The sequence below is a fragment of the Pseudorca crassidens genome, chromosome 4 (assembly GCF_039906515.1).
Source record: "Pseudorca crassidens isolate mPseCra1 chromosome 4, mPseCra1.hap1, whole genome shotgun sequence".
Taxonomy (NCBI): domain Eukaryota; kingdom Metazoa; phylum Chordata; class Mammalia; order Artiodactyla; family Delphinidae; genus Pseudorca; species Pseudorca crassidens.
The window spans coordinates 142839539-142865965 of record NC_090299.1 but is presented as its reverse complement, the minus strand read 5'-3'; the positions used below and the strand labels follow the sequence as shown (position 1 = coordinate 142865965).

Sequence of the window (26427 nt, the reverse complement as noted above, 5' to 3'; positions counted from 1 at the left end):
TAGAGGGACTTACCTCAAAATAAAGTCTGTATATGACAAACCCACAGCCAACATTGTTCTCAATGGTGAAAAACTGAAACCATTTCCTCTAAAATCAGGAACAAGACAAGGTTGCCCACTCTCACCACTATTATTCAACATAGTTTTTGAAGTTTTAGCCACAGCAATCAGGGAAGAAAAAGAAATAAAGAATCCAAATCGGAAAAGAAGTAAAACTGTCACTGTTTGCAGATGACATTATACTATACATAGAGAATCTACCAGCATAAAGACACTACCAGAAAACTACTAGAGCTAATCAATGAATTTGATAAAGTAGCAGGATACAAAATTAATGCACAGAAATGTCTTGCCTTCCTCTATAATAATGATGAAAAATCTGAAATAGAAATTAAGGAAACACTCCCATTTACCATTGCAACAAAAAGAATAAAATACCTAGGAACAAACCTATCTAAGGAAGCCAAAGATGTGTATGCAGAAAACTATAAGATACTGATGAAAGAAATTAAAGATGGTACAAAAAGATGGAGAGATATACCCTGTTCTTAGATTGGAAGAATCAACATTGTGAAAGTGACTATATAACCCAAAGCAATCTACAGATTCAGTGCAATCCCTATCAAACTACCAATGGCATTTTTCACAGAACTAGAACAAAAAATTTCACAATTTGTGTGGAAACACAAAAGACCCTGAATAGCAAAAGCAATCTTGAGTAAGAAAAACAGAGCTGGAAGAATCAGGCTCCCTGACTCCAGACTATACTACAAAGCTACAGTAATCAAGACTGTATGGTACTGGCACAAAAACAGAAATATAGATCAATGGAACAAGATAGAAAGCCCAGAGATAAACCCACACACATATGGTCACCTTATTTTTGATAAAGGAGGCAAGAATATACAATGGAGAAAAGACAGCCTCTTCAATAAGTGGTGCTGGGAAAACTGGACAGCTACATGTAAAAGAATGAAATTAGAACACTCCCTAACACCATACACAAAATTAAACTCAAAATAGATTAAAGACCTAAATGTAAGGCCAGACACTCTAAAACTCTTAGAGGAAAACATAGGCAGAACACTCTATAACATAAATCACAGCAAGATCCTTTTAGACCCACCTCCTAGAGAAAGGGAAATAAAAACAAAAATAAACAAACAGGACCTAATGAAACTTAAAACGTTTTGCACAGCAAAGGAAATCATAAGATGAAAAGGCAACCTTCAGAATGGGAGAAAATATTTGTAAATGAAGCAACTGACAAAGGATTAATCTCCAAAATATACAAGCAGCTCATGCAGCTCAATATCAAAAAAACAAACAACCCAGTCCAAAAATGGGGAGAAGACCAAAAGTGTCATTTCTCCAAAGAAGATATACGTATTGCCAGCAAACACATGAAAGGATGCTCAACATCACTAATCATTATAGAAATGCAAATCAAAACTACAATGAGGTATCACCTCACACTGCTGAGAGAGTGGCATGGACATGTATACACTGCCAAATGTAAATAGGTAATGGGAAGCAGCTGCATAGCACAGGGAGATCAGCTCGGTGCTTTGTGACCACCTAGAGGGGTGGGATAGGGAGGGTGGGAGGGAGACGCAAGAGGGAGGAGATATGGGGATATATGTATATGTATAGCTGATTCACTTTGTTATAAAGCAGAAACTAACACACCATTGTAAAGCAATTATACTCCAATAAAGATGTTAAAAAATAAGAAATAGTACTAACACCTTGAAAAAAGAGAAAATACAGCATAAAGAAGATCAATTATGAAGTCAAAAAGGTGAAAAAGAGAAGTGGAGCCACAGTAAACTAAATGCAGTTTCCCTGATTTGTGGGTTTTTTTTATCATGTGCAATGTGGATTAAGTGGACTGAGTTGCTAGGTGCCAGATGTAAGCCAAAGAAAAGACATTGGCCCAGGGTGGCCATATGAGTATTGATGGGGAACAATAATAATAATACAGTGCCAGGCAGTCTAGTGGTTAAAGTTTAAAATTTTCAGGAGTATAGCATTTTTGCAATGTAGCAATCATATTGATACACAATATCTTTCCTCCTTTTCCTAGAAATAAAGTACTAAGTCAGAAATGTAAGATTCTGATATAATTGGAGATATTACTGAGGTAAATGTGTAATTTTGAGGACAAGAGAAGTGCTTCTAAAAGGATTTCTTAATACCAGTAGTTTGAACTATGTGTAGTAATATAAGCTATATTTGTCAAACTCCTACAGAATTTGCCATTTAGACATATTTATGATAATAAGATCCACTATACTTAACCCAGTCTTTAAAATCTTAAGTGAAAATTGGGTTCCTTGAGATATTAGTACTGAGTGAACGTTCAGGATCAGATTCATGTACAAGAATGAGATAGTTCACCCATATCAGACACAGGCAATTAAGAAGCACAAAGGAGAAAGAGATTATTGGAAATTCTGTATGCTCCCCGGCCCCCCAAGCCCTTTCTTCCCACATTGGACATACATGCACATTCTGTCTCCAAAAAAGATTTTGTAGGCTTACCTACAAAACAGAGAGAGCATTTACATTATGAAACATCTCCATTTTTGCCCTAGAAAGTGTAAAGCTTTAGGACATTTTGCAGGGAGCCATAAACCATTAATCCATAGATTCGGAGTTTGTTTACTACTCCAATTAACAACTACTAATAATAAATTCTTTAGGCTGGGACAAACTGCTAAGTGCTTTTATAGATAAGACTCTTCTTCCTAGTAAACATTACTAATCTCTTTACCTGGGATTCCAGTTGACAAGGGCATTAGACTCATTTACCTCCTTTTTTTTTCTCCCCCTGGGCTGCTCCCTCTACCCCCCCACACACACACATCAGAAAATGGGGGAATAGATCCTAGACCAGCTGCTTTAATAAATCTTTTTCTCCCCAAATACTAATCAATGAAATATAATTGAGTCAGATTTACAAAAACATTTTCCAAAGCCTGTAAATATTCAAGCATATAATGAAATTTTGCAACCCTTGTAAACTTTAGTTAAAAAAAAACAAAAGACGGAGAAGCATGCCTATAATTTCTAGTAGAACTAGAAACCTTCCAAAATTAAAGAATGAAATAATCATGGAGATGATGATGATGATGGTGATAGTAATTAAGCTCTCATAATTTATCAAACACTCTTCTATATTTACTTGTATTATAAGACATAATTATTTTCTGGGGTAGAGACTATTATTTTTGCCATTTAACAGATGTAAAATGGGGGCATAGAGAAATTAAATGACTTAGCCAGGTTTGTACAGCTAGTAGATTCTGATGCCATTGATCAAATCCAGGAAGTCTGACTTCAAAATCCATGCATTGACTGTTTACTCACATATGAGAAGAGCACAGATATTTCAAATTCAATATATTTTTATTAATAAAACTGGATAATAAAAGAGAAGCTATCTTATTAGAAAATAACAGTAGAGGATCAGTTTTGTTGATTATTACTGTTGCAAAAATGAAATAGATTAAATATTGACATTAATGAATAAGGACTAATTTGTTTGAATGGCTGTTATGAACTCAGTGTCTTGTGATGGGCTATAAGACACAGATGAAGTAGGAGATATAGCAGACAGCATAATACCTGCCAAAAAAACTAGAGGTTGAGTTACAGGTTATGGCAAATGAGATGTATTTAAGTATCAACATCACAGAGGTGATAATGGAAGCAATTTACAAACTGAGGTAATTTGTCCAAATATATGTGATTATCATGCCAAAATTCTAAGTTAGAAATACTTTAGTAGAGCATGACTCACAATGTTATTTTCATTTGTAAAATCCTAAATAATGTGAAGGCTGATAAACTAAACTGAGAAAAGAATGGTAAACAAGAAAGAGAGAAGTATTACCTATATTGCCATCTGTTGGGGAAATGAACATCTGTCATGTTGAATGAAAGATGAAGCTTGGAAATTCCCAAGGAATCACAACAGCTAGAACTACTATTTAAGATCAAAAACAGACTTCAAGACTAATTTAGATATATTAATTTGAAAAAGATATTTAAAGGAGGAAAACCAAAACTCCAATAAGTTAAAAACTATGGCTTTTAATATTTCCAGACATAATTTTAGATTAAATTAGAAAGGAATTGTGCTGGAGAAAGAGTATTGTCAAAACTTGTTTCCAGAGTATGTTCTATGGTCTCTGGAAGTATCTTGTTTTTTGACTAATAGATCCATGCATGTCACAACATATGTAGGCAAAAATCCTAGCCTGGATTTAGTCTCAGTTCATACATGGCATTTTGAGTACAATTTGCTTCTTTGCGTCAAAATTTCATTTTCTGTAGAGTGGATGGGATTGGATTAAGTGATACTCAAGGCTACTTTCAATTGTACTCCTATTAATGCTGTGTATCTATTAAAAATATCCTGTTAATAATTGCATGCTTGAAAAAATATTTTATAGATGAAAATTGTGTTCCTAGAACTTCCTATTATTATTATTTTACATCTTCAAAAATCTTACATCAGTATCTTTTCTCTCCTTTAGGGTGGAGTTAGTGGGTTGACTGGAGAGCTAGAATTTGGAGAAAATGGAGGCAATCCCAATGTCCACTTTGAAATTCTTGGAACCAACTATGGAGAAGAGCTTGGCCGAGGTGTTCGCAAAGTAAGACCAGACACATTGATAAATTTTCTTTTTCCTATAGTAATATGGTTTTGTTTGATTGTTCTCCATGCAATACAATCACGGTATGCATTAAAGTCTGTACTGTAGTTTGAGAGAGAAGAAGAGGGGGAAGAATTAGGCATTTAGATGACCTTACATACTTATCAGAAGTATTAATCAATAAATTGTATCTGTGCCTTAGAATAAAGGGAAAAAATTAAACCGATCATTGCCTAGGGAGCTAGCATAATCTTCCGTTCATTATAATACTAATTTTTATAAAGTAGTGAATTTAATATTTATGCAATGCTTAGCTACTTGGTTTTTAGCTTGTAACATGCACAAAATCAGAATAAGAGCTTTGATAAATTTTATATATTAAGAGGGAAGGTTTACTATAAAATGTGACATTACAGTATTTCAGCATCTATGCCGTGTAATAAGTAGAAAAAAAATGGTTTGCAGGACATGGACTCTTGTTTTATACTACAGATCACATGTAAGAAGTTGAGCGCCAATAAAGGATGTTTCATGAAATACTGGGCCAATAACTTTCTTAAGGAGAAATGTAAAAACCCTGGAGAAATGACTTTTCTACAGTTCTGATTTGCCATTTTTATATACTTTGGGTAGGGAAAAACGTAAGTTAATTGAGTGTGCATACAGAGTTCATAGCTATAAATCTGTAACTGTATAAAGTTGGCTGCATTGAAAGTAAAGTCTTCAGTAGATGTTTCTTTCCAGTGCTGAGGTGTAGGATGCAGAAAAGTATATATAAATTGAAATTTAGAGTTATTCTAATGAGCAATAAAAACCTCTTGGTAAATTTAAGCTAGAGAAGTTGAAACTATCTTAATGTGTTTTTAATTGTTTTATAGTGAAACATAGCAAACATACAGAAAACTACATAAAGCACAAGGATAGTTTAGTGAATTATTGTAAAGGAAACACCCACTACTCTGGTAAAGAAGTAGAACATACCAAGCATCCCAAAACCCCCATTATACTTCTTGTTGACATCCCTGACTTCCCTTCTCAGTAGTATCACTCTTAGTCTGAAATTTATGATATTAATTTGTTTACATTTTAGTATAATTTTATCACCTAAGTGTGCATCATTAAATATTTGTTTTTCTGATATTTCAATTTATCAATGGACACAATATAGTATATATTCTTTCTTCTTGCTTTTTATATTCCTCGTCGTGTTTGTGTTATGCATTCTTGTTGTTAAATGAAGTTGTTGTTTAATCATTTATATTGCTGTATCTTTTTTTATGTATAAATGTGTCACAACTTGCTGTGGTCTGTTTCTGCTTTTAGGCTATCATAAGCAATGATATTATGAATATTCTTAGACGTATATCTTGGATATATTCTCTTGTACTTGTGCATGTATTTCTGTAGGATTTGTATCCAGGAGTAGAATTGCTGCAATACAAGAAAACATACACTGAACTTTACTAGATAATCTCAAACCTATTTTCATAGATATTTACCAATTTATATACCTCCATCAGTGCTACAAATTCAAATTGCACTAAATGTTGGTTTTGTTACACTTTTAAATTTTTATTAAGTTATTCAGTGTATAATGATATATCTTTTTATTTCGATTTGCATTTCTGTTATTATAAAAAGATTCTGCATCTTCTGCATTTGTTTGCTCCTCGGGTTTCTTTTTGAGTTAATTGCCCATTCAGGTCCTTTGGCCATTTTCCTATTGGGTTATATTTTGTGTTTTTTTTTTTTTTTTAACATCTTTATTGGAGTATAATTGCTTTACATTGCTGTTTTAGTTTCTGCTTTATGACAAAGGGAATCAGCTATACATATACATATATCCCCATATCTCCTCCCTCTTGCGTCTCCCTACGATCCTCCCTATCCCACCCCTCTAGGTGGTCACAAAGCACTGAGCTAATCTCCCTGTGCTATGTGGCTGCTTCCCACTAGCTATCTATTTTACATTTGGTAGTATATATATGTCCATGCCACTCTCTCACTTTGTCACAGCTTACCCTTCCCCCTCCCCGTGACCTGAACTCCATTCTCTGCATCTGTGTCTTTATTCCTGTCCTGCCACTAGGTTCTTCAGTAACTTTTTTTTTTTTTTTTAGATTCCACATATATGTGTTAGTATACAGTATTTGTTTTTCCCTTTCTGACTTAGTTCACTCCGTATAACAGACTCTAGGTCCATCTACCTCACTACAAATAACTGAATTTTGTTTCTTTTCATGGCTGAGTAATATTCCATTGTATATATGTGCCACATCTTCTTCATCCATTTTTCTGTCAATGTAAACTTAGGTTGCTTCCATGTCCTGGCTATTGTAAATAGTGCTGCAGTGGACATTGTGGTACATGTCTCTTTCTGAATTATGGTTTTCTCAGGATATATGCCCAGTAGTGGGATTGCTGGGTCATATGATAATTCTACTTTTAGATTTTTAAGGAACCTCCATTACTGTTCTCCGTAGTGGCTGTATCAACTAACGTTCCCACCAACAGTGCAAGAGGGTTCCCTCTCCTCCACACCCTCTTCAACATTCATTGTTTGTAGACTTTTTGATGATGGCCATTCTGACCGGTGTGAGGTGATACCTCACTGTAGCTTTGATTTGCATTTCTCTAATTATTAGTGATGCTGAGCATCCTTTCATGTATTTCTTGGCAATCTGTATACCTTCTTTGGAGAAATATCTATTTAGGTCTTCTGCCAATTTTTGGATTAGGTTGTTTGTTTTTTTTGATACTGAGCTGCATGAGCTGCTTATATGTTTTGGAGATTAATCCTTTGTCAGTTGTTTCGTTTGCAAATATTTTCTCCCATCCTGAAGGTTGTCCTTTCATCTTGTTTATGGTTTCCTTTGCTGGGCAAAAGCTTTTAAGTTTCATTAGGTCCCATTTGTTCATTTTTGTTTTTATTTCCCTTTCTCTAGGAGGTGGGTCAAAAAGGATCTTGCTGTGATTTATGTCATAGAGTGTTCTTCCTATGTTTTCCTCTAAGAGTTTTAGAGTGTCTGGCCTTACATTTAGGTCTTTAATCCATTTTGAGTTTATTTTTGTGTATGGTGTTAGGGAGTGTTCTAATTTCATTCTTCTACATGTAGCTGTCCAGTTTCCCCAGCACCACTTATTGAAGAGGCTGTCTTTTCTCCATTGTATTCTCTTGCCTCCTTTATCAAAGGTAAGGTGACCATATGTGTGTGGGTTTATCTCTGGGCTTTCTAAATGTTCCATTGATCTATATTTCTGTTTTTGTGCCAGTACCATACTGTCTTGATTATTGTAGCTTTGTAGTATAGTCTAAAGTAAGGGAGCCTGATACCTCCAGCTCCGTTTTTCTTTCTCAAGATTGCTTTGGCTATTCAGGGTCTTTTGTGTTTCCATACAAATCATGAATTTTTTTGTTCTAGTTCTGTGAAAAATACCATTGGTAGTTTGATAGAGATTGCGCTGAATCTGTAGATTGCTTTGTGTTATATAGTCATTTTCACAATATTGATTCTTCCAATCCAAGAACATGGTATATCTCTCCATTTGTTTGTATCATCTTTAATTTTTTTTTTTTTCTTGCGGTACACGGGCCTCTCACTGTTGTGGCCTCTCCCGTTGCGGAGCACAGCCTCCGGACACGCAGGCTCAGTGGCCATGGCTCACGGGCCCAGCCGCTCCACGGCATGTGGGATCTTCCCGGACCGGGGCATGAACCCGTGTCCCCAACATCAGCAGGTGGACTCTCAACCACTGAGCCACCAGGGAAGCCCAATCTTTAATTTTTTCATCAGTGTCTTATAGTTTTCTGCATACATGTCTTTTGTCTCCTTAGGTAGGTTTATTCCTAGGTATTTTATTATTTTTGTTGCAATGGTAAATGGAGTGTTTCCTTAATTTCTCTTTCAGATTTTTCATCATTATTGTATAGGAATGCAAGAGATTTCTGTGCATTAATTCTGTATCCTGCTGCTTTACCAAACTAATTGATTAGCTCTAGTAGTTTTTATCATACATCTGTATTGAAATTTTTCAAAAGGTTTTTCTGCATCTATTGAGATGATCAAATGGTTTTTATTCTTCAACTTGTTAATATGGTGTATCACATTGCTTGATATGCATATATTGAAGAATCCTTGCATTCCTAGGATAAACTGCACTTGATTATGGTATATGATCCTTTTAGTGTGCTGTTGAATTCTGTTTACTAGTATTTTGTTGAGGATTTTTGCATATATGTTTATCAGTGATATTGGTCTGTAGTTTTCTTTTTCTGTGACATCTTGTCTGGTTTTGGTATCAGGGTGATGGTGGCCTCGTAGAATGAGTTTGGGAGTGTTCCTCCCTCTGCTATATTCTGGAAAAGTTTGAATAGGATAGGTGTTAGCTCTTCTCTAAGTGTTTGATAGAATTCGCCTGTGAAGCCATCTGGTCCTGGGTTTTTGTTTTTTGAATATTTTAAATTAGAGTTTCAATTTCAGTCGTTGTGATTGGTCTGTTCATATTTTCTATTTCTTCCTGGTTCAATCTTGGATGGTTGTACTTTTCTATGAATTTGTCCATTCCTTCCAGGTTGTCAATTTTATTGGCATATAGTTGCTTGTAGTAGTCTCTCATGATCTTTTATATTTCTGCAGTGTCAATGGTTACTTTTCCTTTTTCATTTTAATTCTGTTAACTTGAGCCTTCTCCCTTTTTTTCCTGATGAGTCTGGCTTATGTTTTATCAATTTTGTTTATCTTCTCAAAGAACCAGGTTTTAGTTTTATTGATCTTTGCTATTGTTTCCTTCATCTCTTAATTTCATTTATTTCTGATCTGATCTTTATGATTCCTTTCCTTCCACCCACCTTGTTTTTTTGGTTGTTGTTCTTATTTTTCTATTTGCTTTAGGTGTAAGGTTAAATTATTTATTTGAGAATTCTTTTCTTTCTTGAGATAGGATTGTATTGCTGTAAACTTTCTTCCTCGAACTGCTTTTGCTGCATCCCATAGGTTTTGGGTCATCATGCTTTCATTGTCATTTGTTTCTACGTATTTTTTAATTTCCTCTTTGATTTCTTCAGTGATCTCTTGGTTATTAAGTAGTGAGTTGTTTAGCCTCCATGTGTTTGTATTTCTTACAGATCTTTTCCTGTAATTGATATCTAGTCTCATAGCTTTGTGGTCAGAAAAGATGCTTGATACGATTTCAATTTTCTTAAATTTACTGAGGCTTTCTTTGCATCCAAAGATGTGATCTATCCTGGAGAATGTTCCATGACCACTTGAGAGGAAAGTATATTCTGTTGTTTTTGGATGGAATGTCCTATAAATATCAATTAAGTCCATCTTGTTTAACGTGTCATTTAAAGCCTGTGTTTTCTTATTTATTTTCTGTTTGGATGGTCTGTCCATTGGTGAAAGTGGGGTGTTAAAGTCCCTTACTATTATTGTTTTACTGTTGATTTCCCCTTTCATGGTTGGTAGCATTTGCCTTATGTATTGAGGTATTCCTATGTTGGGTGCATAAATATTTATAATTGGTATATCTTCTTGGATTGATCCCTTGATCATTATGTAGTGTCCTTTTTTGTCTCTTGTAATAGTCTTTGTTTTAACGTCCATTTTGTCTGATATGATTACTGCTACTCCAGCTTCCTTTTGATTTCCATTTTCATGGAATATCTTTTTCCATTCCCTCACTTTCAGTCTGTATGTGTCCCTAGTTCTGAAGTGTGTCTCTTGTAGACAGCATATATATGTGTCTTGTTTTTGTTTCTGTTCAGCCAGTCTGTGTCTTTTGCTTGGAGCCTTTAATCCCCTCACATTTAAGGTAATTATCAATAAGTATGTTCCTATTTCCATTTTCCTAATTGTTTTGGGTTTGTTTTTGTAGGTCCTTTTCTTCTCTTGTGTTTCCCACTTATAGAAGTGCCTTTAGCATTTGTTGTAGAGCTGATTTGGTGGTGCTTATTCTCTTACCTTTTGCTTCTCTGTAGAGCTTTTGACTTATCCGTAGAATCTGCATGAGATACTTGCTGGGTAGAGTAATCTTGGTCATGGGTTCTTCCCTTTCATTGTTTTAAGTATATACTCCCACTTCCTTCTGGCCTACAGATTTTCTGCTGAAAAATCAGCTGATAAGTTTATGGGGATTCCCTTGTATTTTATTTGTTGTTTTTCCCTTGCTGCTTTTTAATATTTTTTCTTTGTATTTAATTTTTGATTGTTTGATTAATATGTGTCTCGGCATGTTTCTTCTTGGGTTTATCCTGTATGGGACTCTCTGCACTTCCTGGACTTGATTGACTGTTTCCTTTCCCATTTTCAGGAAGTTTTCAACTATAATCTCTTCAAAAATTTTCTCAGACCCCTTCTTTTTCTCTTCTTCTTCAGGGACCCCTATAATTCAAATGTTTGTGCATTTAATGTTGTCCCAGATGTCTCTGAGACTGTCCTCAATTCTTTTCTTTTTTTTTTTCTTTATTCTGCTCCATGACAGTTATTTCCACCATTCTATCTTCCAGCTCACTTATCTGTTCTTCTGCCTCAGTTATTCTGCTATTGATTCCTTCTGGTGTATATTTCATTTCAGTTATTGTGTTGTTCATCACTGTTTGTTTGTTCTTTAGTTCTGCTAGGTCCTTGTTAAACATTTCTTGTGTTTTCTCCATTCTATTTCTGAGATTTTGGATCATGTTTACTGTCATTTCTCTGAATTCTTTTTCAGGTAGACTGCCTATCTCCTCTTCATTTGTTTGGTCTTGTGGGTTTTTACCTTGCTTCTTCATCTGCTGTGTGCTTCTCTGTCTTCTCATTTTGTTTAACTTACTGTGTTTGGGTTCTCCTTTCTACAGGCTGCAGGGTCGTAGATCCTCTTACTTCTGTTGTCTGTCCCCAGTGTGTGAGGTTAATCCAGTGGCTTGTGTCAGCTTCCTGATGGGGTGGGTGCTGGTACCTGCTTTCTGGTGTGTGGAGCTAGATCTTGTCCCTCTGGAGGGCAGGGCCTTGTCTGGTGGTGTGTTTTGGGTTTCTGTGAGCTTAGTATGACTTTAGGCAGCCTGTCTGCTAATGGGTGGGGTTGTATTCCTGTCTTTCTAGTTGTTTAGCATGAGGCATCCAGCACTGGAGTTTGCTGGCCATTGGGTGGAGCTGGGTGTTAGTGTTGAGACAGAGATCCGTGGGAGAACTCTCACTGATTAATAATCCATGAGGCTGGGAGTTTTCTGTTGGTCCAACGTCCTGGACTTAGCTCTTCCACCTCAGAGGCTCAGGTCCAACTGTCGGCCGGAGCACCAAGCCAGTAGTTGTTCAGCAGTTGTTCGGTAGTTGTTCTGTAGCCGCTGGTCCACAAGTAGAAGTATTCTTGCTATACTTGTGGGGAGGAAGGTGATCTCCACATCTTAATCCTCCTCCATCTTGCAGGTCTCCTCCTTTTTCATACTAATCTGGTTACCCTTCTTCATCACCCAAACCTACCCCAGGGTGCAGCGTGGAAGCAGCTCCACTCTTTAATTCTGATAATTTATCTGTAAATTCTGGTGAGTTCTCTGCATATCATCTGTGATTAATGATTTCATCTCTTCTTTTCTAATTTTTACACCTTTTATTTCTACTTGCTTAGTGTACTGACTAGGGCCTCTAGGGCAATGTTGAATGAAAGTAATAATAATAAACATCCTTGGATTATTATCGATATCAGAGAAAAAGATGGCAGTATTACACTACTAAATATAATGTTTTCCTGTTTCTTTTTTATTAACTTTGATCAGATATAGGAAACTTCATGTATTCCTAGGATAAACCTAATTTTTATACTTATATAAAATTATGTTAATGTTTACATAATTTTTTTTTTGATTTGCTACCACTTTGCTTAAGGTTTTTACATTAATGTTCATGATTAAGGTTACCTGAAATTTTCCTCTGTTGGATTTTGATACTAAGATTATGTTGGCCTCATAAAATGTGGTGGAGAGCGTTTCCTCTTTTTCTATTCTCTATGAGTTATGTAAGATTGGAAGAATTTCTTCCTTGAGTGTTTGGTAGATGACCTTATGAAGCCGACTTGGACTAGAATTTCCTTTGTGGGAATATTTTTTATTACTGATTCTAGTTTTTCATAGTAAATAAAAATAAAAATCATATTTTCTAATTCTTCTTGTAAAGCTAAGAAACTATTTTTATGATGTTTTAAAGTTTTTTTTTTCTTTTCTGTATGTATTGGCATAAAACTGCTAATAATATCCTTTTAAATATCTGAAACATTTCAAGATCTGAACTTATTTTTATTTCTGAATAGTTTTCTTTATAAATAGCACTCTTAAATTGTTATTATAAGGCTTCTACTTCTGATAATGCTTTCTTCTGTAAATAATATCTTTGTCTGCTATGAATAGAGCTAAAGCAATTTCCCTTCCATTAATATTTGAATGCCATTTCTTTTTACTATCCTTTACTTTTAACTTTTCCTGTATCCTTTTGTTCCACACATTACTCTTAAAAAAAACTATATAATTGATTATATGATACCAGTTTGACTATTTATGCCTAAAAGCAAGAGCATTACATGTATTTAAATGAAATATATTTAGTAATACATTTAGAGTTAAGTCTACCATCTTGTACATTCTACCATTTTGTACATTCTATTTGACTTGCCTAGTGTAGGTTCCTTTTTTGTCCTTTCTTGCCTTCTTTTGGATTGTTAATATATATTTTTTAATTTCCTCTTTCCTCCTCTATCAATTTGTAAGTTATATACTGTTTTTATTTATTTAATAGTTCCTCTAGAATTTACAACATGCATACTTTATTTATCAACATCTAAAGTTAATATCATCATCCTCCTCTCAGATAACAAACATACTTAACATTTTAACTTTATTTACTTAATGTATCTACCTCTCACATAAATAGATTATTATTCTTCATGTTTTCAATGTTACCTTTTTGTATTCCAAAAAGTCTCGCCCTTACTATTTTGTGCAATAAACATTTATTTATATGTACCCACATATTTTCTACTTTCTTTGCTTGTTTTTCCTTCCTGCATCTGTATCTAGAATTGCTTTTCTTCTGCCTGAAGTATAGCTTTTAAATTTTCCTCTTTTGATGGTTTTCTTGTGGCCCTATTTCTCAGTTTTTATTTACCTGAACGTGTCTTTATTTCATCTTCTTCCTTTAAACATTCTTTCCCTAGACACAGAGTTTCAAAATGCTAGTTTTATTCTTTCAGCACGTTCATGATATCACTGTACTGGTTCTGGCTTCAGTGTTGTTGTTGATAACTCTGCTGTCTGTCTCACTGCCAGTCATCTTCTCTTACCTCTCTGGCTGAGTTTAAGATTTGTCTTTGTTTTTATATTTCGGCATTTTCGCTATTGAGTGTCTCAGTGTGGACCTCACTCTAATGTGCATGGGTGTAGCAGGTTTATGATGGCAAAACCTGTGGTTATCAACATAGGATTTATGGTGAGTGAACAACTAATGCTAAGTATCTGGTGTTAGAGCTAAATTCATGAATCAGGAAGGACTTAGAGAGCATCAAAGATTACCATTAAGTCATAGAGAATTTCAGAACTATTGGCAAAAGTCTGTCTTAGAGCCAATTCTCTGCCTTCAAATTTATGTATTTAGTAATAAGAAATGAGTTACATTTATCTAGAGTCAGGTGGAAACAAAATAATTAAACTAGAATCATAAAATAAATTTAGTATGAATATAACTGAAGGTTCAGAAAATGAAATTTTCACAATTTTTTAGCAGAAAGTAATGTATATTTCTTTGGAGTTTTTGTCACTTAATTACTTGTGGAAGATATCAGAAAACATTTTTAGACCTTATTATAATTGTGAAATCAGGATTAGTATATAACATTACCTATTTTGAAAAAAAAGACTTTTGTACACATTAAGTTATACATACAGAAATGATTTCATTTGAAGTAGAACCTATGCAGATACAAGTAAAAGGTCTTTATATGAATATTACTTAATTCCTTATAAAAACTTTATGTCTTTTCCTTCCTCCCTACTCCCTATTATTATTCCTAAGTTTATGTATAATCATTTTGCATCAGGTTTCTTCTTTCTTCCAATATCTTTTGTGTAAACTACCCCATGTAATGTTATTATTACTTTTCCTAAAGCCTTGTGATTCTAATACTACCGTATTTTACCAAAATACTCATCCTAATTCAGTAAGAAGGTGTATATATATACAAGGATGATCATTGTAGTCCTCTTCTAATAGAAGCTGAGAGGAAAGTGTTTCAAGAAATAGAGGGGGATTAGCAATGTAGCAGAATAGCAGTAATATAAGGACTAAAGGGAGTCCATTGAATTTAAGAACTCAGGGTTCATTAGTAACTGAGGAGAGACAGAGCAGTTGGGTTAGGAATGTGGCTGCTAACATCAGACTGTTCAAATTCTTGTTGCATTGCTTAAAACCAAGGGACATTGGGCATGTTACTAAATTCAGAGGTAGGTATAACCTAAATGATTTAGTAATGTGACGGGTTCAGAACTGTGCCTAGTGCATCAAAAAATATCGCAAATAATTGCTATTTATGAGGAAAATCTCAGTGGAGCAGTAATGCTTGTTAAATTGTAACAAATTGAAAAGTAAAAAGGAAGGTGATTAGTAGAGTAAGTAAGGGTAAATACCATATTAACCTGTTTGGCTATGAGAGTGGTCACTAAATGACTTTGTGAAATGGAGGGGGATAATTTTCAGAATGTAAGAGAGATGAGTATGCTTGAATGCTCGCAGATCAAGGCAGCAGGGAATAAGAGAAAGAAGATAAAGGATAGACAGGTGATCACTGATGGAAGTCCAAGAGAAAGAGAGACAGCTGGATCCAGAATTAGGTGGAGTACTTAATCTTAGGCACCAAGGACATCATTTTCCTGAGGGATGGGGGGAAGGAGAAAGGAGAGAATGGTGTGAGTGCAAGCAACTTTTCACGTGTGCTGTCAAGAAGTTAAGGAAATTGTTAAGAAATATGTTATCTTTTCTTGGACAAATGGGAGGTGAGATTATCTGCTAGGAGAGAAAGTATAGCAGAAAACATTAGAGATAATGAGGTTGGAAGTTTATAGCCAGTGAATAAGTTTTGAAAGAGCTGCTGATGCAAACCAGAGAGAGGAAATTAGGGAACACGGAAGAATTGCCAGGCAGGTCTGTTGGCTCATATGAAGTTAGAGACCAGAAATTCATTGTAGCACTAGTCTACATGGCTTTCTTATTTTTTTATCCAGCAACATTCAGTGGACAGAATGAATTTGTGTTAATGTAGGATTGGGATTTCATTAGACTGCTTTTGTTTTGTTTTGTTTTATTGTTTCTGATAGCAGTACAATGAGGCAGTGAGGGTAAAGATATTGTCAGGAGAAGGGCTGAGGTGGTGAAGCATGAAGTCTCACTTGGATATTTATGCTACTGAAGGCAGGAGGAGTCTCAACAACAGGGAGAAAACATGGCTTGAGAGGATAGAGCCCTCAGCAAGTGTGAAGAAACTGATATTGCTTGGATGAAGTGAGGGAGCTTCAGAGCCAGGAAGCTGTGTTTGAAGAGAGAGACGTGTAAATTCATGATTGGAAGGGTGGATGGCTTCTAGACAATGAAAAATTCATAATTTTAAGGGTGGAAGAAGCAGGCTTCATTCAGCCTTCTAAGATTAGTGTAGTTCCAGGATCAGTGTAGTTGCTTTGCCTTGCTCTGAATTCAAAGTCTGTAATGTGTTATCATTGCCATTCAGTTAAAATGAATCATTTACTTCAAATTATGCCTACTTTATTCTTAAATAATATTAAAGAACTCCTGTAATCATTTGTTTATGTTTCTATACTCTGATTCCCAAATTGTATTGAAACATTCCAGTGCACTGACATAAGAGACCATAAATATTTACAGTGCCTTTTACATTGTTGACACTCAAAAAATATTAAGCATTGTTAATTTTTAAATATTGATTTGTTTTTATAACTCAAATATTTTTCTATCAAACTGCAATTTTAATTAATTACTGAATTTATAAAGTTTCAAATCTAGCTCTCAAATAACTTTAAGAGTATTATGAATTAGTTTGTAGATTGCTAGCTCCATTTATAAATGGGGCAGTTCCTTCACATGGACATTAGTACATGTATAATATCTTCAAAGACACTTATCAAGGGAAAGCTTTGCCATGCAAATAATTACAGTATAGATTTACCTGACCTGTGTCTAAAATTAAGTTTCCATTCCCAGTATCTCTAGGTCTCAAAAAGAGTGAATGGCTTTCCAATTGATGAACTGTCAAGTTGTCAGTGTTTATTCTGCTGCCAGTGGCTAAGTGTATACAATGCCTGCAGCCTTATCACCTTGAGCAGGGGTACTGTCAGCTCTCATAAGCTAAGCAAGGTTATTTCTGTATAGGATTTGAATGTGAGATTGACCAAGTCCCAGATTTTTGGACTAGTCTCAGCCCTCTTGGCATTGTATGAGTGGAGATTTCTTTTTTTTTTTTTTTTAATTTGGTGAGAATATGAAAAGGATTATTTAGTTTTCACTGATGCTGATGAAACAAAGGTTTTTCTTGTTTTGATATTTTGTACATGTTGTTTTACTTTGATGTAAGGTGGTGACTCATTCAGTAGATGCTGTATTCAAGGTGTTAGACACTGTGTATCCTTGAAGATAAATTAGGTAAGCCAAATTTTGAAATCATCAAGGTTTTCTATATCCTTAAACTTTCTCCAAGAGTATGGTTGTTCCTGTTTCTTTTCAGCACAATATAAAATTTCCAAGAAGAATAATTTAAGTAATAATATCTTATTCAATCTTCTAAAACTAAATTTATTAGTAGACATTAAAGTAAAGATTAAATTAAATAGTTAATTTAAAGGATCACTTTGTGTTTTTTTCTTAGAAGAGGAATTGACACGATAGGTTTTTTGCTTGTCTGAAGTCTTCTTCATTTGGTTTGGTTTTACTAATGCTACACACTTTTTATTGTGAAGACTGAGCTTCAACATTAAAATTTAATACTCTAGATTTAATGTCTTTGAACTTTATCACAAACAGGAAAATAAGGCCAGGGAAAATAGATTAAAACTGGTTTCACAACCAATCTTAATTGCACAGTAATGCTTAGTATCTTCATAAAATTGTTTTCTCATGGAAGTGGATGAAATAAAATGGTACAGCTGTGATATTCTAGCTCCTAGGTATAATTTTTTTTTTTTTTTCGGTACGCGGGCCTCTCACTGTTGTGGCCTCTCCCGTTGCGGAGCACAAGCTCCGGACGCGCAGGCTCCGCGGCCATGGCTCACGGGCCTAACCGCTCCGCGGCATGTGGGATCCTCCGGGACCGGGGCACGAACCCGCGTCCCCTGTATCGGCAGGTGGACTCTCAACCACTGCGCCGCCAGGGAAGCCCGGTATAATCATTTTTTAGGTAGGTTTAGAATCTTTACTCAGGTCTCCAACATTAAATCCACAAATATAAAACGTACAGCTCTGTATTCTTGGGAAAAATTTACTGTTTTTGCAAAGGGTATTATATAGATTGCCATTGGTCCATTTTTTTTTTTTTTTTATTGGTCCATTTTTAATGAATTGAAATGTTTTACTGCCTAGTGCTTAGGAAGAGGAAATAACAGCCTTGCCTTCAAATGGCCAATTATTAAATAGAGTACTGTTATTCTTCAGTGTTGTATTTGTATTCTGATTCTGCAGTATCTAAAATAACATTTTCCTTTTCATATTACCCTGCTTTATGTTTCTCTCTAGCACTTTTTGCAAACTGAAATTATATACATACATGTAATTATATATACAATCCTCATATATGTGCATATATATGTGCATATATACGTGCATATATAATTTATATACACACAGGTAAATATAATAAATTTACTAGTTTATAGTCTGTCTTTCCCATTACAATGTGACTTCATGAGACAAGAATGTTTCTTTATTTTTGCTATATCCCCCAATGCATGGCATATAGTAGATGTTCATTAAGTATTTAATGAGTGAACTAATGAACACATGTGCATACTGACATAAGAATCTATAAGATTCTTCTCTGCATCTAAAAGTGTAACAGCCATGTTTTTCCTTTATTCAAATGAAAAATAATAAATATGTGCACATGAATTATTGTTGATATGCCACACTAGAAAGTGTTTATGTGATTACACCATTTCCATCATTGTATTCTTAATGCCTAGCAGAGTTGGCCCCTTGGGCACCAAAAATATAGTCATTTATTTTAGTGGTTATTAAGAAAAATTTTGTGTAATTTGTTTGCAGGGAATCATTGCGAGTAGGGAAATAGTGGATTGATTATTTTAGCAAATAGATTGGTTATTCTAAGCAAAATGGAAGGGCCCACAGACGTGCAGGCTTGTTGCGAATTATTGGTATTTGTAATTCAAGATCACTTTCAACTAAGCTAGATTTAATATTTTGTAATGGGGAAAACTACATAGCCTTTGCTGACAGACACACCTGGGTTGAAATTCTGTCACTGACTGTGATTTTAGGACTAAACCCAGTGAGTCTCAATTTCTTTATCTGTAAAATTTGAATAATAATATTTATCCCTTAATATTGTAAGGATTAAGTGAAATTACGTTTGTAGGTTACATAATGAGAGATAATTAAAATAATGCCAATTTGAAAATGGACAGTAATCTGTGTGATTCATTTTTAAGCCAACATAAGAAATGCAGAGTCTAGTTGCTCTTCTGACAAGAAATTGCTATGTGAGGCAGGGGAAGAATTTCATTTTCGGTGTGATTGACAGAGCATTATGCATGGCAATCACAGTGATAACATGAAAAATTAACATTTTTGTTTTGTTTATTGTCCTTTCTGAATCTAAAATTCTGCACGTCTGTTAATCAAACTTGTGAGGGCTACAGTTCAATGGGAAGCTAATATTGGAGAATCTAGTAGCCAACATAGCCTGCATAAACCCAGTGTTTATAATTAAACTCATTCTTGGAAAATCTGCCATCCTTATTTACTGTCATATTTCCAACAATAAATTTATATCTTGGAAGGCATATATCATGGAGAGAATCTAGAAATTGCTGTGAACTGGCAATCTATTGTGAACTCTCCAGCTTTTTTTGTCCTCCCACCCTGCTTTACATATAATATACATGATAAACTTAGCTCTGTGAGTTTTTATTTTGATGCATCTTCAAGAAAATATTTTGTACCCCAAGGTCATGTGATATTCAATCTAGTATCGTCTAAAATTTCTAATATGTTAGACCTTCAAAATTATTGATCATGGCAGTTTCCTGATGGTTAAAGAGAATGCTGCACTCTTGAAAAGTCTATACTGTGGACGGGATCATTTCTGATTCAAAGGGAACCCATCTCCTATTACTACATAGAAGAGAGAATCCAATGATGTATCTTATGATGTATCCAATGATGTTTAGAGTTACTGTGACCTCTGGAAGAGTTAGCTGTTGTTTGGATTGAGATGACTTCTGAGAGAGTCCTGCTTCAGGCAGGACTAGCTGCTATTGGCATGCAGACTCTTAGTAAATGTTTACAGACATGTATGTGCTCACAAAGAAACCCAGAGAGTCTGATTCATCAGTTCACATGCTGAAGACTGACTCGGTTAAGAGTTCAGTGCCATACCTGATACAAAGGAGGCAAGGTTCAGTTTCCTTCCTAGTCTATTGGACAGCACCCACAGTAAGACACACTGGAATATGCCTCACCCAACCTCTGACACACACACATGCACACACACCACCACCACCGATGAAACTTCAGTTCAGCTCAAACTCACCTACGCAATGTGATTTCAGCCACAATTGGTGATTAAGGACCCACTATGAGAGCAATAATCATGAAAGCAATCTAAGCTAAGAATACACAGAATTGAGAGACATCTGCTCATATGTTCTCCTTTGGCAAGGTCTCATTGTTGTGATTGAACTGTAAGTGACAGATATCAAAGATTCATTTCAAAGAGGTTGTACGAGTGGGCAAACAGTGCCAAGAAGTGGTCACACAGCATGTGAGTCATTTGTTCACATATGTTGGAAATTCACAACAGACTAAGTTGTTATACAGTGACATTCCTGGTATGGTAGGTTCTGTTGAAGTATAATCCCAGGGATTTGTCATTGTGCCTCAAATTACCTGCTTTCTTTCACTTCTGAATTTCTCATTAGTCTATTAAAATGTTTAATTATATATCTCTCTTATTCTCCCAGGCCTGTCTTGACTCTTTCAGGGGATTATAAATTCTCCTTCAACAGGAACTGGATTTTATACATTGGAGTGATTATAAAATTTTATTAGTCTGGGTACATAATCTCACCATATTTGCTAATAGAACTTCCAACAACTCATTTGTTTGGGGACTCTTCATTCAAACTAGCGAAATACTATGTTCATATCAGTGATGAATAATTGAAATTGTAGTCATGGCTTTTGGTCACTGCTGACTGCATTACCTCCTTCCTGCCTTTTTTCCCCCCCAGTAATTTTATTTTCCTTTGCGACCAGGTGATTTGACACATTAAAGCTAGTCAGACACCATTAAGACTTTCATCCCACTTAAGCTCTTCTAAGGTAACTGGAAAACGAAGGGATTGATATTTGCTATTTGTTTTGAATAGAAACTATGATATTAAAAAACCTTTTCTAAGACTTTGGGATGGCTTGGATATATGAACTATTGCCCCTTTTAAAGTTTCTGCTATTAATTTGGATTCTGTTTCTTCCAAGGTTTCCTTCTTGATAAACAGGTGCTATATTGCAATAAAAACAAGTAACACAATTTATTGCATTTTTAAAGGGTTGAAACAAGTGATTTGTATGCTAAAAGCAATATATTGACTTTGCTAAAGACAGGAATTTGCTGTTTGACAACTGACCTTCATTCCCAACAGCATGGAGACTATTAACATATGGTTGTGAACAAACAGCATGCTCCTCACTCTATTCTTGGTCTTTGAGGAGAGGATATTCAAATGTATAGTATTGTTACTGAGACCTTGAGCTAATACCACCTATTATTAGTTTCTTATATTTTCCAGATTTTCTGCAAATAAAAGTTTTGTTTTAGAAGTTAAAAATATTTTAAAATTCTCTTTGTATTTAGAGGAACGAAACTATTTCTGAAAGTTCGTCAGAAGTATCAAGTAATTTAGAATTTGAGGGCAAAAGTTTTCTTGCTTGCAATTTGAAATTGAGTTTGCTTTCTAGACATAGCATTCTGTGATTCTTTCATTCCAATACCATCTTGCATTCATAAAACATTCTGAAGTGTTATTTTTAAAATGGCAAAACAATTCATTTTATTTATTTCCAGATAACTTTCTATGATGCTAGAAGATACAGTTTATATCTCATATTATTTGAAGCAGGACTATACTATGTTGAATTAATTTGTAGCCTTATTTATTAAACACTCTAATTTTAGATTAAGATAAAAATATTGAATGTAGTTTTACAGTATGGCAATTTTACATATAATAATAAACCTCAAAAATTTTGCCATAACCAACATTATTTTTAATATATGAAATATGTCTTCACATGATTTCCTTTGGTGAAGATTTGAAAGTATAAGAACTATAAAAAAGAATCCCTAAGAATTATAGATATATTTGTTTTAACTTAAAAATTAATATTTGATACTTTTTTCTATAAAATTTAGGTTACTTAGATTTTATGAAAAGATATTAATGTAAAATAATTTATAGTTAAAGACTTTCATATTTACTCTAAGTTCTTACTAAAATATATAAATGTCCACATTGTTTCTTTTATATAGTGAAACTAGTAGTCCATGCTGAATCCCATTTACTAACCATTAAAAAAGTATATAAATGATTGAAGAAATAATAAAGGAAGATTTTTAAAAACTAAAAAATAAACCATATCTTATTTTCACCCTGGTCTGCAGTTTCCATAGGAGCTTAAATTATCAAATATGTATCATCTAAAATTTTGTCATACTTGAAAGAATTCTGATGGATAGTTTTTTAAGGTGATGGTTAAATGTTTTTATTCAAAAATAAAGCCTTATTGTTCAGATGCATAGTATTATTATTATTAGTTATTAAGTTCATGCAACTTAGATGTTGCTGATATATGTTCCACTTCTTGTTGAGGCTACAAATGTTATTTTGAGGAACTGTTGTTTTTGTTTTGTTTCATTTTTGCTATAAATTGTAAACATTTTCACCAGGGCCTTAAATATCTTTCCAGTAAATTCTCTATGGATTTAGTAAAGAATTTATTGAAGTTGTGTAGAAAGCTAAGTTTGCATAGTGCTCTTTCCAATATGGAAAGTAAATATGTTTGGAAATGGAGATGCTCTTTTAGTAATTAGAGGCACTTTTATTAATCACAGTAATTCAGGTGCAATAAGGGACGTTTACATTTATTGGCAATGAACTTTGATTTTAAATTATTTAATAAATGTCATGGTTTGAATGCGGGTTAGAAAAGGATTTCCAGACACAAGGCAGAATGTAAAGAAGATAGAATTTCTTAGAGGGAAGGGTCTCTGCCAGAATAGTGGGCCAACTTCCTAGTAGTCTGGGAGAGTCGAGTCCAAACATGTGCTATTGATCAGTTTTTATAGCCGGAAAACAAAGGAATGGTCCGAGTGAAAATTTCATTTACTGATTGGTCGAGGCACATATACCTTCCTTCTATAGGGTGGGAGTGGGACAGGCCAGATGCCTTTCCTTATTTGGGACAGATCCCGGCGCCCAGGTGGGCTCAGGAATTTCGTAACCATCACAATGTGGTGGTGAGGGCGATTAAGAGTTGAGTAGAGGGTGAAAGGCTGAAACTTTTTCAGGCCGGGTCATCCTTTGTCCTTGAAGCACCATTGTCCTCAGAGCACCACAATAAATACACTTTATCAGGTTTATTAAACTCCATTATAACAGTAAAAAAGCATTTCTGGAATTCTTTTTTATAAGCAAAAGTGAGAAATGAATCTCACTTTAAAAAATAATTTTAAAATATCTTGGATTAATATAGGTTAGACCTTGCAATGTCTAATTAATAAAATGAATGCATCTAGCTGAATATAATCACTGAGAAAGTCACTTGATTCTCATGAGGAGAAAAGTACTTATCTACTGAAAATGTTTTCAAGCAATTCTTAATCAGAAGCTATAGAAAGCTTTATTACCCTGGAGTGCTTGAATAAAAGTAGTTTTGTGGGTTTAAATGGAAAAGCATTTGAAACGCTGTGCTTGAGAATTTCTTCTTTTGATTCATTCAAGTTTGATATGAATCTGTATCCCAAACTGAGATGAGAAATCTTTCAGAGTCAGACTCATGCATTTCCCAATGTCTGATTGTTGCCATTTGGAGCAATAATACAATCTGAATAAGCATATTTTCATTAAACAGGAGACAATGTCTTTTAGAATTGAGAAAAAAAATGTCATATTTCTGTCTCTCATATAGGAACTGTTGTACTAATGGATAATTTTCCTCCCAAAGAAAACTGGAAACTGGAGAATTATTCTTGGGACAAACAATATAATTACAATTCAGGAACTGAGTTCTCATCCATTCTTAAAACTACTCAAGTTTTTCCAAGTAGGCATATTTTTTGGTCCATCCCAAACACTTCTGAGGAATCACAAAATTAGGGAAAAAATATCAGTCATTTAGTGAAACATCTCCATCTTACATATGTAGTCCTGAGTTTTGTGGGTTGGAGACCTTCCTAAATATCATTAGTTTGTTATAAAAACCAAGCTTAGACTTCTAGTTCAATGTTTTTTCCACTACATTAAGAGTTCTTTCCATAATTTCAAACCCTATACCTGTTAGAGGTAAACAGTAAAGGTGAAATCTGTTCTTTTTTTTCTCTCATTGTTAAGTATGGAACCAATCTTTGAATACATTCATAGTTATTTTATAGTTATAAATCTCAAGGAGAAAAATCTACTGTATTTAAAATCTCACTAATAAAAATTTCTCACATTTTTCTAGAAAATAACATGAATTATCATGCTTTTCTCTTGAAACGCCTGATAGTTAAAATATGGAAATATTTTTGTATATATTCTACTCTTTTAACTTTATTTTACAATGTTTTATGTAATATTTAATTTTTAGTCTTGTCTTTTTTCTTTTGCTGTTCAAATTTTATTTGTAATAGCAGAGATATTTCCACTCATTTGTTCAGAATCTTATTTTTCTTTTTTCAATGACAGCCACAATTTGCCTCACTATGAATTGACATTCAGTTTTATCTTGTTAACAGAAGCACATTTTGATTAAAAATGAATGAGTGCAGAGCTTCCCTGGTGGCGCAGTGGTTGAGGGTCCGCCTGCCGATGCAGAGGACACGGGTTCGTGCCCCGGTCTGGGAGGATCCCACATGCCGCAGAGCGGCTGGGCCCGTGGGCCGTGGCCGCTGAGCCTGCATGTCCGGAGCCTGTGCTCCGCAACGGGAGAGGCCACAACAGTGAGAGGCCCGTGTACTGCAGGAAAAAAAAAAAAAAAAAAAAAGTGAGTGCAGATGAGGGTGAGTTGACATTTCTGACAAAATCTTTTCACAAATCATTTTTAGTTAAATATATTATAATCCAAAGTAGAGTTTTCCAGCCAAAGTAGTTTTTTGCCACAATATAGTCAGACAAAAACATACTGGGGCTATTACACCAACCACCTTTATCAAGATGAGGTTTAGGTGAAGCATGTCATAGCAAAGATAGCCCTATATTGAAGGGTAGAAGCACAGGTCTCTGCAAGACCATATAATATCAGCAAGCAGTTATGAGTGCTTACTATCGGTAGAGTTATCTTTTTAGTGAGAATATAGATAGAGATGATAGATAGATAATAGATGATAGACACATAATAGAAATATGATAGATGGTATGGATGTGGATATCTAAAAAAACATAAAAAGCAACATAGACCAAAGACATACTGTATTAATACATATACAGAGAGAGAAACAGGACCAAAGACTTACTGTATTAATACATATGCAGAGAGAGAAACAGGTAAGATATTTTGTGAGTTACACTGTATGTTATAGGTTCATAACAGATTTACATACAAATAGTTCTGATGCTGCTTTGGATCTTATACTCAAGTAGTATGGTAGCATAAGATATAGAAATGGGAAGTCATTCAGAACATTAGAGATTGTGCCACGCTTACATGTTGATTGTATAACTATATTAAAACAACTGACTTGAAAATAATTTGCTTATTTGCCAGGGGCGGGAGGTGGTGATGCATATAGAACAAAAAAGAAATAGTAGTAGCAGAAGATCTGCAACTAATTTAACAACTTAATATTCAAGTCAATAATAAGTAGAAAAAAAAAGGAAGTTCATTCTGGATGATTTGAAACATAGAAAATAACATTGTATATGTAGTGAGTGCCTAGCATTCTAATCTGATTTATCTGATCTACTTAATATCAACAATGGAAATTATTTCCAAATATAAGAGATATAAAGAAACTAACAAAAGTTTTGAGTGTCTGATGTACTAACTTGGTTATAATTAGTTAAATTTAGAGATTACTGATGAAAAGGAATTACATAGCCTCATTACATTTTAATCAGTGATGCAATTCAATGCAATGAAATTCCATTGTGTTTAAGGGTAGTGTTCAGTAGGAAATGAATCAGTAATTTACTGATTAGTCTACTACTAATAATTTTTAATGTTATAATTTAGGAAATATTCTAATCACTTTTATTTATAGAATACTAATTTTACAAATACTAAATTTTACTATCCTTCCAAGG

The 26427-nt window shown here is 34.4% G+C and overlaps 1 protein-coding gene across 3 annotated transcripts in view; it reads left to right on the top strand.

The window, feature by feature from the left end:
* Positions 1 to 26427, top strand: part of GRID2 (glutamate ionotropic receptor delta type subunit 2) — a 1388195-nt gene that overhangs the window by 839254 nt on the left and 522514 nt on the right. For all 3 annotated transcript variants that reach the window (XM_067736951.1, XM_067736950.1, XM_067736949.1), the window contains exon 8: positions 4545 to 4664. In XM_067736951.1, coding sequence (XP_067593052.1) covers positions 4545 to 4664 — 120 coding nt within the window. The remainder of the gene's footprint in view (positions 1 to 4544; positions 4665 to 26427) is intronic.